At 37.1% G+C, this 12,610-nt stretch overlaps 2 protein-coding genes across 38 annotated transcripts in view; both read right to left on the bottom strand.

Moving 5' to 3' along the window:
• Window positions 1-180: 180 nt before the first annotated feature.
• On the bottom strand, window positions 181-2,817 carry LOC138188344 (basement membrane-specific heparan sulfate proteoglycan core protein-like). Of its 3 annotated transcripts, XM_069130061.1 has the most exons (7): window positions 2,677-2,817; window positions 2,144-2,529; window positions 1,701-2,067; window positions 1,418-1,619; window positions 952-1,302; window positions 464-870; window positions 181-381 (listed from the first exon to the last, which is right to left on the bottom strand). In XM_069130061.1, the coding sequence occupies exons 2-6, from the start codon at window positions 2,522-2,524 to the stop codon at window positions 612-614; spliced, it is 1,560 nt and encodes a 519-aa protein (XP_068986162.1). In that variant the 5' UTR covers window positions 2,525-2,529; window positions 2,677-2,817; the 3' UTR covers window positions 181-381; window positions 464-611. The 3 variants fall into 3 exon arrangements, with proteins under 3 accessions (XP_068986162.1, XP_068986164.1, XP_068986163.1); XM_069130063.1 differs by lacking the exon at window positions 464-870; XM_069130062.1 differs by lacking the exon at window positions 2,677-2,817 and having other exon boundaries at window positions 2,144-2,670.
• The window catches only part of trol (terribly reduced optic lobes), a 199,836-nt gene continuing 189,966 nt past the window's right edge, over window positions 2,741-12,610 (bottom strand). For 33 of the 35 annotated variants that reach the window (XM_069130022.1, XM_069130024.1, XM_069130026.1 and 30 more), the window contains 17 exons: window positions 12,262-12,558; window positions 11,769-11,908; window positions 11,518-11,698; window positions 10,824-11,084; window positions 9,879-10,418; window positions 9,230-9,644; window positions 8,563-8,710; window positions 8,073-8,349; window positions 7,497-7,757; window positions 6,880-7,146; window positions 6,397-6,585; window positions 5,642-5,911; window positions 5,281-5,432; window positions 4,888-5,195; window positions 4,226-4,692; window positions 3,973-4,138; window positions 2,741-3,713 (listed from right to left, as the gene is read on the bottom strand). In XM_069130022.1, coding sequence (XP_068986123.1) covers window positions 3,599-3,713; window positions 3,973-4,138; window positions 4,226-4,692; window positions 4,888-5,195; window positions 5,281-5,432; window positions 5,642-5,911; window positions 6,397-6,585; window positions 6,880-7,146; window positions 7,497-7,757; window positions 8,073-8,349; window positions 8,563-8,710; window positions 9,230-9,644; window positions 9,879-10,418; window positions 10,824-11,084; window positions 11,518-11,698; window positions 11,769-11,908; window positions 12,262-12,558 — 4,454 coding nt within the window. In that variant the 3' untranslated portion in view covers window positions 2,741-3,598. The remainder of the gene's footprint in view (window positions 3,714-3,972; window positions 4,139-4,225; window positions 4,693-4,887; window positions 5,196-5,280; window positions 5,433-5,641; window positions 5,912-6,396; window positions 6,586-6,879; window positions 7,147-7,496; window positions 7,758-8,072; window positions 8,350-8,562; window positions 8,711-9,229; window positions 9,645-9,878; window positions 10,419-10,823; window positions 11,085-11,517; window positions 11,699-11,768; window positions 11,909-12,261; window positions 12,559-12,610) is intronic. The other 2 variants (XM_069130029.1, XM_069130033.1) reach the window with 2 other exon arrangements.

Genomic DNA, 12,610 nt, shown 5'->3' with positions numbered 1-12,610 from the left:
AAACTTATGCGTGACGTAATATAATATTATTGTATCCATTCGCAGTCGCCTCAACGTTCATTCTTTGAACATGGCAGTCAATTGAAAAAAAAGCATTGTCAGATAAAAAAAAAGTAAAAAAGGGAATAGGATTGGCTAATATGAGGAAAGAATCTATCGTACTTTATAAAAACAAAGAACTGTATAAAATGTAGTTAATTCGGTTATAAAATGTTGTCAGAAACATATTCTGTACACGTACAGATATAAAACTGCTTATACATATATCATTTGCCGTGGTAGGCTTTACAAACTGAATAATATAATTGTCCCTTCACTTAAATAAACCACTTCCATATCTTTCCAAGGTCGCCTCTTGTTGGAAGTCTATCGTCCAAATAACTATAAAACAAAAAGGAATAAAGAGAAAAAAGGGTTATTAAAACATTAATAATCCTTACTTGTTAAAATGTTAATAATTTACCTTGTCCCCAATGTTAACGAAGCGTTAAACAATTTACAAATTGGATTAATTCCATAAGTTATCAGAGAATACGTGTTTCTTCATTATTAAATCATTGTTGAAAGGACACGTATTCACTTAAACAAGACCTAATCCAATTAAACAACACTTAACTCAATATACATTTCATCGCGTTTATAGTGTCTATGCATAATACTGTGAAAAGCACGCTCTGCTCTCGGATATCCATGGTGAAGGCGAGCAGATTTTGAAGTAGGATTAACAATGAGTAATTTTTGATACTGTACGCAGCCAAATTTGCCGCTGGTTTAGGGTGGATTATATTGACAGGAGGTGGAGGAACAAACGCGTCGAAGATGTCCGTATCCGCGTTGGTAAATACTAAGGAAGAGGGTATCCATCTTGCTCTAAGCAGCATGAAAGATTAACAGACCATTTTATACAGTTTCCATGTTGTTTTCTTAACAGAAAATTATTTTTTCATTTACCTAGTGCATGGTGAAACGTTCTTTCCCCTTATAGATTTTTCTCCAATGTCTATGGCCCCAGAATCTTGCACCTCCATGGTGTAAATGCAGCCAGAAAATCCTTCTTGATATTTTCCATAAGTCATAGCATAGTCTGGCACTCCACCTAAGTACACGCTGCCTCTAGCATTCAAATCTTGCTGTGTTCCATAGCTAGCACTGCTCTCCATGTGTTCTCCATTTAATTCTATGCTTCCATCACTTCCCTGGCGTTTTAAGATTATTCTATGTCGTTCTCCATCATCTACCTTCTGTGCAGTGACACGAATCACTACTGGTCCTGTACCCAAGTTGTATTGATACTCTACATAACTGAAAATAGCAGATTAAATAAAATATTTATTCTAAAAACTGGAATAGAATACTTATTGCTCGCAAATGAATTCATAAATTATTGTGTTTAATTAAAAAGAACGTTGTTAATTACCCATCAACCACAGCAAGAGCCATGTAGTGATCAAGATTAAGATCATTTGGCGTCTGCCCATGCCACATGATCAGTCCTTTGGTCTTGTTCGTTGAAATTTCAAAACCTAACACTTCACGTTCTTCTTCATGGGCCATTACAGACTTATCTAACTCTAACCAACCATCCCCTCTGAATGCAACATCGTAAGTTACCTCCGCCACTGAAAATCAAAGAGAAATTGATAAGATTGTAAAATAAATATTTATATTTAATACTAAAATTGATTCTCTGAAATACTTACACTTTTCACAATTCTGTCCATTGTAGCCTAAGCGACAATCGCATTTGTAGGACCCATGGAGGTCTGTACAGGTGCCTCCATTTCTACAGGGAAGCAACAGTTCACATTGCTTCAAAATGTTCTCACAGTTTCTTCCCACGTAGCCGTATTCACAGGTGCATGAATAGTCGTACGAATCAGTATTCTGACACATTCCATGAATGCAAGGATTGGAGGCACACGGATCATAGGGAGTCGTAGTGGATGGTGGAATAGTGATTACAGTAGTCAACTTGGTTTGATTAGGATGTAGAACATTGCAGTCATCTATGTTTACTGAATCCAAGGCAGACTTTAGTATGTCTACATTCATCGAAGACACTCCAAGCTGAGAATATAATAGAATATGTTTTATTTGGATAATTCTATCAAGAATCTTCTGAAAAAGTTTATGATGAGCTTACATCACTGATGCAACCACGAAAAGTCCTATCTACGCCGGCATTTCTGTTCACTATAATTCTTCTGCGATCAACGCCTCCAATATAGAGTAGTGTATTAAGCGTCATGGTGCGAGCAGTCCCGGGAGACTTGCCTCCTATTGTAGGTTCTCCATTTATAGTCAAATTCCCCTCCTTGAAGTCCCTGTTGATGGAGACATGTGTCCACACACCAGGTTGTAGAACATGGTTTGATCTAATGATCGCCAGGCCAGAACCAATGTCGTATCGAAACTCGACACGTTCATCCTTGACTACCAATGCAACGAAGTCTCCAAGTCCCTCTTCACTTTGAGCACAATACATCAGTATGCCATCTTGATTGTCCAGAGGATTGAAGTTCATTGCTACTTTCAATCTGTAATAACATTGGAAATATTAAAGTCATTGTCCTGATTTAACATTAGATGTAGAAATTAGTTCCTGTTAGTAGGAGAAAATATTAGAATTAATGGGAGAAAATACATTGGAGGGACACACAATTTTCCTTTTGGAACGTGACTTACCTCTTTGATGTTCATAAACTACTACGAAGGCAGGTAATCAGCAAAATGACAAAAATCCTGTTAAATCAATTTTTATTTGCATCTCAAGACATATATTTATACTTATAGCATCACTCGAAGCCCGTCGAAATACATATAAACGGTCATTCTGGCCCTAGAAACACACCACTTATGGCACATACATCAAACAGGTTCTTACAAAATAAGTACAAACATCTTAAGATGTGCCTGATATTAAGTGTGTGTGTGTGAATGTGTTGAGTGTGTGCTTAGTACACAAATCGCGTATAATGCCACAACACAATAATGCCAATAATAAGCTCTTGATACTACTGTAAAGTGCCTTTCTTGTTTGGTAGTGATCTTATTAATGGTTTACTTTAAACAATAATTAAAATAACTAACACAATGCGTTAAAATGTATTATTCAAGAAGCTGTACAAAAAACCCTTTATGGTCCAAGATCCAACGAATCGAATGGCATCTTAATAAAAAGAGAGCTCTATCGACAAGAATTGTTTCTGAAATAATGTTGCTATGAAAATAATTACTTGGACCTGTAAAAGGTTGTTATATGAAAAGTATAACGTAAGTATATTAATTGATACTCTAATATTACAGCACCATGAGGTTCATTCCAAGGAACTACTCACTATACAGGCTTCAACATAATCATCTATGACACGTATGAGGCAGACACAAAAAAAATCTAATTGTAAATAAAATTCTCATAAAAAAAATATATATAATACACATATAATATATAATATGCTGACTAACTATAAATAGCAGTTACATAAGAATCGATTCGTTCTCTACAAACATTTAATAGTTATAAATGACTTTTCCTTCGTTTCTTTTTTCTTTTTTTATCATTATGTGCATTGAAAGGGTTTGGTTGTGAAAAAAAGGACTAATGTTTCGTGTGGTGCAGCTTATTGTGGTGATGTGGCCTTGATCGTGGATTTCTAACTTGTGCGTTGCGTGCTCGTAATCGATCGTATCTTTTGGTTGGGTTCATTCTCGGCCTGAAAATCATTGTTCCAATTAAGATCAGGGATTTCCTTTTATTGGGGGCAAGTTAAAGTGCGCCTAAGGAACCTTTAGAGAGTCTTTGTATCCATCGATTAACATTTAAACATACATATAATAAATTGTTTAACATGAAACTCTAAAGTGAAAACTTTCTAATTGTTTACTGACAAATATAAAAAATAAGGGACATATGCAGCAAAAAAATTGGGCTAACTTTTCTAATCATGCATCATGCACTGTTCAGATACTTACCGTCTAAGAGCTTTAGGTGTATCGTGTGCTATATAGGATTTATCGTCATGGAAGGCTGGTTCATAGACCTTCATCGTATTCTCGCAACGAGCACCGGTTGTTCCGTAAGGACAATAGCATTCGAAGCCCGTTTCCTTGTTTATGCAATCGCCTTCACCACATGCACCTATAATTATAGGCAATTACAATTGTACAGATATAAAAACAAAAGACAAAAATGAAAAAATAAAAAGTAATTAAAACATATTTTTACCTGGATAACAAGGCTGTCCAACATAGTCACAGTGCTTGCCACTGTAGTCAGCACGACACAGACAAATGTATCCATTCTTTGTAGCAGCTTCTTGACATACACCACCATTGTTACAAGGATTTTCAGCACAAGTTTCACAGTTAGTGATCCCAGAGCTATCTGTCTGATCACCGATCAGATCAATTTCCTTTTCTCCAATTACCAATCTACTGATACAGCCAACGAAACCACTGGTGATCTCTGCATACTTGGTAATTATGGTACCACTGGGGACTCCACCCACAAACAATAATGATTTCATATCCAATCCTTGTTTCCTGCCATCTGCGATACCTTTGTAAGGGCCTTCACCATCGACTAACATGGTTCCCTCCTTTCTATGACGTTGGAGTTTTATAGTATGCCACTCTCCAAGTGTTACAGGCTTTTCTGCCCGAATCATAGTTGGTCCAGAACCAAGATCAAAGCTAACATAGAAAAATTCTTATTATAAATGCAATTAAAGAAACAGAACCCACACAAAAATTTGTTTCGCGTTTAAAATATTACAACTAGATATGTTATGTGTCTTTGCATATCATGTACATTCTATACATTATTGCACTTTAATTGCATATTAGTGATATGTTCAAGTTATTTTTAAGTTAGTTATTGATAATTACCTAAATTGTGGGTAGCCTCTAACCAGTGACAACATAATAAAGTCTCCATTTCCACGGTTGGATTCATCATTGTACAGGATTATACCATCATAGCTCTGTGGCTTGAATGAGATCTCTATGTTGAATTTCAGATATGAGTCAGCTAGTGGAGGTAAAGCGATGAAACTTTGAGGTGCCTGACTGAAGTATGGAACTACTCCAGTTACGACAAGCATAGTCGGTATTTCTATATTTTCATGGTCGTTGTTCACAGTGCAGATGTACGTGCCTGCATCCTCTGCCTTGACGTTGGTTAGCTTCAATTTGCTCTAAGAAGGAAAAAGATAATACATGGAGTCAGAATGTCTTCTGCTATCGTTTTTAATTATGATTTTTATATTATGATTATCGTACCTCAAACACTTGAGCGTCAGGTTGCAAAATACCTCCTAGTTTGCTCCAAGAGAACGTCAGTGGTGGACCGATGCTAGGACGACAATCCATTTCTAGACTGGAGCCATAAGGAGCAAGCTTTGTTTCAATTGCTGGAGCATCGTTGTTTCCACCTAATAAAAGAATCCTCAATTGAAGATGTATATTTTTGGAGCTTTGAACTTATTGTATACTTACATTGAAGCATAATTTAGTAAGCATAAGTATGAAATAAAGACTTTATTAGTTTACTATATTACTTGAATGATCAATAAATAAAGTATAAAGATTAGGATACTGGGAAATAAATAGAATAATAGAATAATCAAGTATGAAACTTTACCATGGACAACAAGATTGAAGTCCTGCTCGAAGGTACCATCAGGAGTGTCTGCAGTGCATCTGTACAGTCCACTGTCACTGACAGTCACGTTAGACAATCTTAAAGTGTTTCCATGCACTTGAGCATTTTGTGGCAGACTAGAATGGTTAGGTCTGGACCAGTAGTAACGTGGATTATGAGTTCCAGAGCATGCACAACGTATGTCAATGTTATCCCCAATGTTCACTGGATCCTGAGAGACTTCCACACTGACAGCAGGTATTGTAGTAGCTAAAATATAAACAATAGAGTTAGCAGAATGCATTGAAAGTTATTTTTAAAACGTATGAACGTGAACCCCTTTCCATTACTGCTTCCTATGACATTGAGTTTAGGATAAATCTAAAATGACAATGGATATCATTTGGATCAGGAGCAGGCTATTCTACAGAATAACGAACACACGTGGAAGATATTAAATAACCTTGCTAAGATGTTAATATCCTTTTCTATGATCATTGTGCAAAGTTTCTAATTCTCTCAACCTTTAGTACCATGAACACAACGATACAAAGTGTAAGGTAGTGACAGGATGAAGATCTATTAACAATTTCGCTGTCAGACTGTGTTCCTGATTTTTTTCTATTAGGGTAGAGATAGTTTGAGAGGAACAGTAAGAAAATGTTAATCTTGTTCAACAAAAGAAGGAGAAAAGCATTAACTGTCCAATAGACATCACAAATCGGGAACACATAATTTGTTGAAACAAAACAAACCGCCTAGTTGTTGAAGATAGTGGGGAATCCACCGTTTGTTGTTGAAGTAGTAGCGGTTATCAGGATAGAAGATAGCATTCACATTGCAATAGTAATCCAACAGAAAGCATCCTTGAACGCTGCAGACGCAACTGCTTTCCCTGCACTGCATTGGGTTCACACGCGTGCAATCCGTACGCAAATTAAGTACTAATAAACAACACCGCGACAACCATAAATAAAAACTGTGTCCATCGAATCTGTATCATGACTTGCTGATGATTAATTTTGCTCAAATTGAACTGAATTGGATTCAATCCAAAATGATTCATGCTCAGGAACAATTTAGTACAATCAGGTACAATACATACCCTTCTAGTCATAGTTTTTTGATCGTATGTTGTCTAATTATATTACTTGATTTGTATCGAGAAAGATGAAAAGTATGAAAGTGAAGGAAGAACACCATGCATGATGTGATAGAAACCATGGGTTTCAACTTACGTGAGACATTTAAATTAACATAATCACTGGAAACCCCATGAGAGGTTTGGGTCTGGCAGATGTACCTTCCACTGTCTTCCAGTCTTACTCTAGGTAGATCCAAATAATCGTCTTTGATTCTAGCATTAGGTGGCAATGGCAGTCCTTCCCTGGACCAGTGTATTGTAGCTCTATCGCTGACCATGCATCGTAAACGCACAGGTTGCCCCACATATGTGACCATGTCTCTTTCGAGATGTCTGACTTCTGTGTTCTCGTAAGGATTTTCTGAAATATATGGATTATAGCAGGATTACATTTCATTTTATAGTTATATATTAGAGCTCCATTTATCTGAACTCAGTGGAAGTGTTTATTAGTGTTTGATTACAAGGCCGCGTTTACCAGAAGGTGCATTAAGCGCAAACTGGGATTTCACTCTTGTGGGACCAAATTTTATGACTTAACTTTAAAACTTATAACTATATTATGTTATATAAAAGTATAAATGCGGTCCTGTTTGATTGCATAAACTCCTCTTATATGCTCACTGGCTACGTCATTGTCCCAAAAATGAAGTCTGATGAATGGAGTTTTATTATAGAACTATTAGAATCAGAGTCTATTGTATTACGTACGATTCACTAGAACTTCAGCAACAGCTTCAGCGGTTCCTGCTTCGTTGGTAGCTTTACAAACATATTTTCCCGCGTCAGAATAAGTGATTCCATGGAACTGGAGAAGTCCACGATGGTGTGTTACCGAATGAGGTAAGCTACGCCCTATGGCATCCCATTCTATGTTCATTGGTTCGTCACCAGTGGTACGACATTCGATTGATGGATTTTCTCCGGATCGGACTGTTTGTCTTGGTGGGATTAACACAATCCTTGGTGGGGCTGCAACAATATATAAACAAATAATTTTCAATTCTGTGATTGTTCAACTCGCACATAAGGCATTGAAAACAAAAGTGGACTAAACTTAATCAATCATACAAAAGTAGGAGAATTCATTAAATTAAATTAAAAAAATTAAACTAAACTAAATCGAGATATTATGTCACATAAAATAATGAGATCAATTGTTGCGTTAAGTACTTTATATTCATGTCAATGGTAAACAAAGAATTATTCAATTTGCTGAATACTTGACTTAGCCCACTTCTGTTCTCATATTATGTAAGCAAGACAAAGCTCGATCGAAGATCTTACATAATACTTCAAGGACAGATGTGGCTCTGAAAAGAACATTTCCAGTTAGGTCTCTCCCAGTGCAAACGTACTCTCCTGCGGCGCTTTTATCCACGACAGGGATGATCAGTACACCATTGTCAACGGAATTACCAGCTGGCAGTGGTCTATCGTCCGCCCTTCTCCAATCCAGATAAATTCTGTGTCCATCGGAATCTTGCACATGGCAACGCATTTCCACCTTGCCGCCATCGGGGATCCTGAGGTAGTCCGTTCGTATAGCGTTATCATTTCCGTCCTACAACGAATATTTCAATGTTTTATTAATACTCATCATATTCTTAAGCTATGGTTACAGCAGATACGTGTTCTGACGAATGAACGATATCAAGTGATAAGTGTTTAAATATTTTTATGAGCTATTGTAAAAATACCATAACAAGGAACACGTACAATTACAGGACAATTATAGGAACACGTACAATTACAGGACAATTATAAGAACACGTACATTTATATCCTCTACTCTGATATAGACTCGTTCCTCAGTAGTTCCTACTCTGCTACTTGCATGGCAGATGTATGAACCTTCGTCACTCGAAGAAGCGGAGTGTATTTCATAAACGGCCTGATGAGGGGCTGCCAATTCATTGGTTGTACTATTGCAGAAAAATCCAGCGGTTACCTCTGGTTTTTACTTTCCACTATTATTATTAGACTGCGAGTATTTATGCAAATTCATATTTTCATAAACGCAACTAAGGGAGTATGCTGTAGTTTCATCTATAAAATATTATACCTAGTACTGTTCTTTGGACTTTTACTTCATGTTTACCTCATATAGTATGTCAGAAAAGTAATGAGATTGATGTCGTTTCTCGGGAACTGGTAATTTTATGGTGTTGTATAGTTTCTCAAGAATATTTTAGAGGGAACAAAGTTCATTTGTACTTGAGGTATTTGCAGATATATATTTTCAGAGTATCAATCCGATTACTTTCCTGACACACTTTGTAACGGAATACATAATAAGCATAATGCTTTTTAGAATTCTTGGTAGATAAAATCAATTTCTATCAAGGTTCTTATAACTTTCTACCTTTTTAATTATGTTCTGATGAAGTTGCATAAAAATCAGCAGTCTAATTATGAGATCTTCCTTTTAAAAAGTAACTTACAGTGATACTACGTTCGGATGTCTGCTCCAAGTAACTGAAGGTTCCGGAAATCCATTTGCGCTGCATAGTAGTCGTACCCTATCCCCAGGTCTCACGTGCAGCATTCCAGATTGGGGCGATATACTGATGACAGGCATGGATTGAACTTCTATGTATACCATGGCTGAATTCGTTCCGGCGAGATTGATAGCGGTACAGACGTACGACCCACCATCGCTGGCTGTGACGTTGGTTAGTCTCAGAACGCCACCAGGAAGTTGTTTAATATTATGAGGGAACGGTCGAGCAGATTCGTGAGACCAATGTAACTCTGGCATGGGAATTCCAGTTGCTCGACATTGGAGATCCGTGGACCCATCCAGAGTAACTGGGGGGACATTCTTGGGATAGATTTCTACCAATGGAGGTTCCCTGCCTGTTTAAACAAGCCCAATTAGTGAAATAAAAGTTATTTCTAAACGATTCTTAAGCTTGTGTGTGAATAGATTATACAATTAGTAAATTTTAATATTAATTCTAATATATTCATCTACGAGTCAAAGATCATTATACAAAGATATATACATACAAAAATTTACTAAAGCAGTGATATGTGGTTCGATTACTGGACAATTTTATGTAAGGAACAGAAAACTTAATATTTACTCACGTTCGACCTCGATCATGGCGCTAGCTTCGTGAGTTCCACTTGGTCCAGTGACTCGACACACGTATATACCTCTGTCAGCAATTTGGATGTCGACAATTCTCAAAGTGTCTCCTACTTGTCGTACATTAGAGCTTAGCGGTTGAAGATATTTGCTCCACGTCAAATGTTCACCGGGTTCTCTGCTTGTTAGACACCTTATTTCAGCTATGTTGCCTTGAGGAACGGTCTGTTTCTCAGGCGTCACCTTGACAAACGGCGCTGGTGTTCTAGATGTTACTGTTATGTTGATAGTGCTGTTAGTCATTCCTATATAGCTGGTCGACGTACAGACGTAGATACCGGAGTCATAAGGGGTAGGATTTATAATTGTTAAGACACCATCACGTTGGCTGGCTGTGTGAGGTAGTGGGTTTCTTTCTCTAGACCAGGTGAGATTCGTTATTAAAGATGTCACGCACGTTATCACGATCGTTTCTCCAGGTTGGCCGAACCATTGTGACGGGGTGATGGTTGGTGGTGTTATGGGTTGAGTGGATTTTCCTATAGACAAAATGATCATCTTGTAAGGACTATTTTCTTTATAGCACAATATTAAAACTGTCAATGAAAGTGTATTTGCTAACTTCTGTTAATTTCCTAATTTTAATATCATTCTACAATTAAAGATTGTTAGATGCAAAAACACAAATCTCTTGAAAATAGCTTACAAGGTAACGAAGATTTGTAAAAACCAAAGGTACAATTATTAAAGAAAGCAATGTTTAAATATCTTCAATATTTGAATATTATGACAAGCAATATTTTCAAAACTATTTGTGACTTTTTCTCCTGTAGTTTTCATATTCGACAATTTGTTAATAATAAACTGGCTTGATTTTGGCTTCAATTTATAAGAAGAATATTCTTATTATATCAAAGCAATGATGGAATGATTGCCAACGGTACCTTCAACATGAAGAATGACAGTTCTCTCGTCCACGCCAACGTTATTCCTTGCCACGCATTTATATTCGGCGGCATCGTACCTCGAAGCAGATCTCAGGAGCAAAATTCCATTGTTGACCACTACACCCGGGCTCATGGGACCATAGACACGAATCCATTCGACTCGTGGCGGGGGATTCCCAGTTGCCTCGCACCGGAATTCCGCTGGTTCTCCTTCCATTACTTGTAAAGATGATGGCTCGACGATAACCCTTGGTGGAACTAAATTTGAGTGTTTAAATAGGAAAATAAAATTATCCAAATGAAATCAAGATAATTAATGTATTGTGTTAATGTCGTTCTTATTAATTGACTGTTGCCTTATCTGGCATCTTCTCACTTTTCAAAATGTGGAATATTGGAAATTTTATCATTATTTTATTTATTATGTATCATCTGCCAAATTAGACCTAAGTATAGACGCAGATAGGATTTTATTGTAACATTGTATGTTGCTGTGATGTGTGAATGTTGTAGCATTGTATGTGCAGCTAAGTTATTGCTACTGGTATCTAAGATAAGATTCGTGTACCTGGAATGTCCAGCAAACTTCGCGGGAAAGCTGCGTCCGAATGAATTATACGATACTCAATAATATTAATAAAATATGTACGAAGATGAATATTCCTTAGTGGTCAAATTCTCTTTATGTTACCTCCAACAGTGAGAGTGACGTTCTTGTAACCAATATGTACTCCATCGCTGATTTGACAAATGTAAATGCCGCTATCAGACACTTTCAAGTCTCGAATGATCAATAAGCCACGTTTGTCGTCTATGCTTCTTCCTATTGGTAGTTCGTCACCTTCTTTTTCCCATCTGATGTGCAAAGATCCCTGTATTCCAAGAAATATTTATTACATCCACCGCACATGTCTTTCTAAATGATTTATTTATTTTTCTTACATTGTCCGTTCTTTCAAAGCAATGGTACCTAACAGTACCTCCAGCTTCAACGATCTGGAACTCGGGTTCTCTGATATAAACCACAATCTTTGGTGGATTTATGACTGGACGACTTGTCGTGGTGGTCGATATTGTGCCTTCTGTAAGAAATACCATAAAAGTTAAAAGAAGCAAGTCTTTGGAATCATATAACATAGAAACATATAAATGAAAATAATGAAGAAGGACTTAATTGTCCAAATCCGACATTTTACATTCAGTTTGATGCAAGAAGCCCATCAACCAAGGTGTGATCAGACCAACAATCAAAGTGGTCAAAAAGTTAGAAGATCTATGAAATAGTCAGTAGTGAACATATGTGATTCATAGGTGTGATTAAGGGAACAATCATATCCAATAATGAGCTAAACTAAAACACGAATGAAGATGAAACCATGATGTTCCACCCTTCCAGGGACAAACACGAATATTCCTTTAATTTGGCTCATCAAACCTGGCGTGACCGTCGTTATAACTTTGATCAGTTCCGTTCCATGATCGTCCACGATGCAGCATATTACATTGAAAGGATTCTGCTGGACATAAACGTACCAGCTCCTCCACGATCCATTAGTAGTTCTTTCAATGGGCCCTGGTGGCATGCTGGACGAGGTTAGTGGCCAGCCGTCGCACGGAGTCATTGAGAAATAGATATAAAATGGGTGTGGGGACTTGTAACTGCACGTGAACTGAACCCACGAATTTGCCTTTAACACGCTCGTCACTGGCGTTAGACTTACCATCAGCCCATCTAACCGATCCAAAATATTTCATTTAATATCTCTCTCATCCTAAATTGCTTT

The sequence above is a fragment of the Bombus flavifrons genome, chromosome 16, assembly GCF_040668555.2.
Source record: "Bombus flavifrons isolate JBK064 chromosome 16, iyBomFlav1_principal, whole genome shotgun sequence".
In the NCBI taxonomy this organism is placed as follows: domain Eukaryota; kingdom Metazoa; phylum Arthropoda; class Insecta; order Hymenoptera; family Apidae; genus Bombus; species Bombus flavifrons.
Note: the sequence above shows the minus strand (reverse complement) of the source record. Positions and strands in the feature narration are given on the sequence as shown.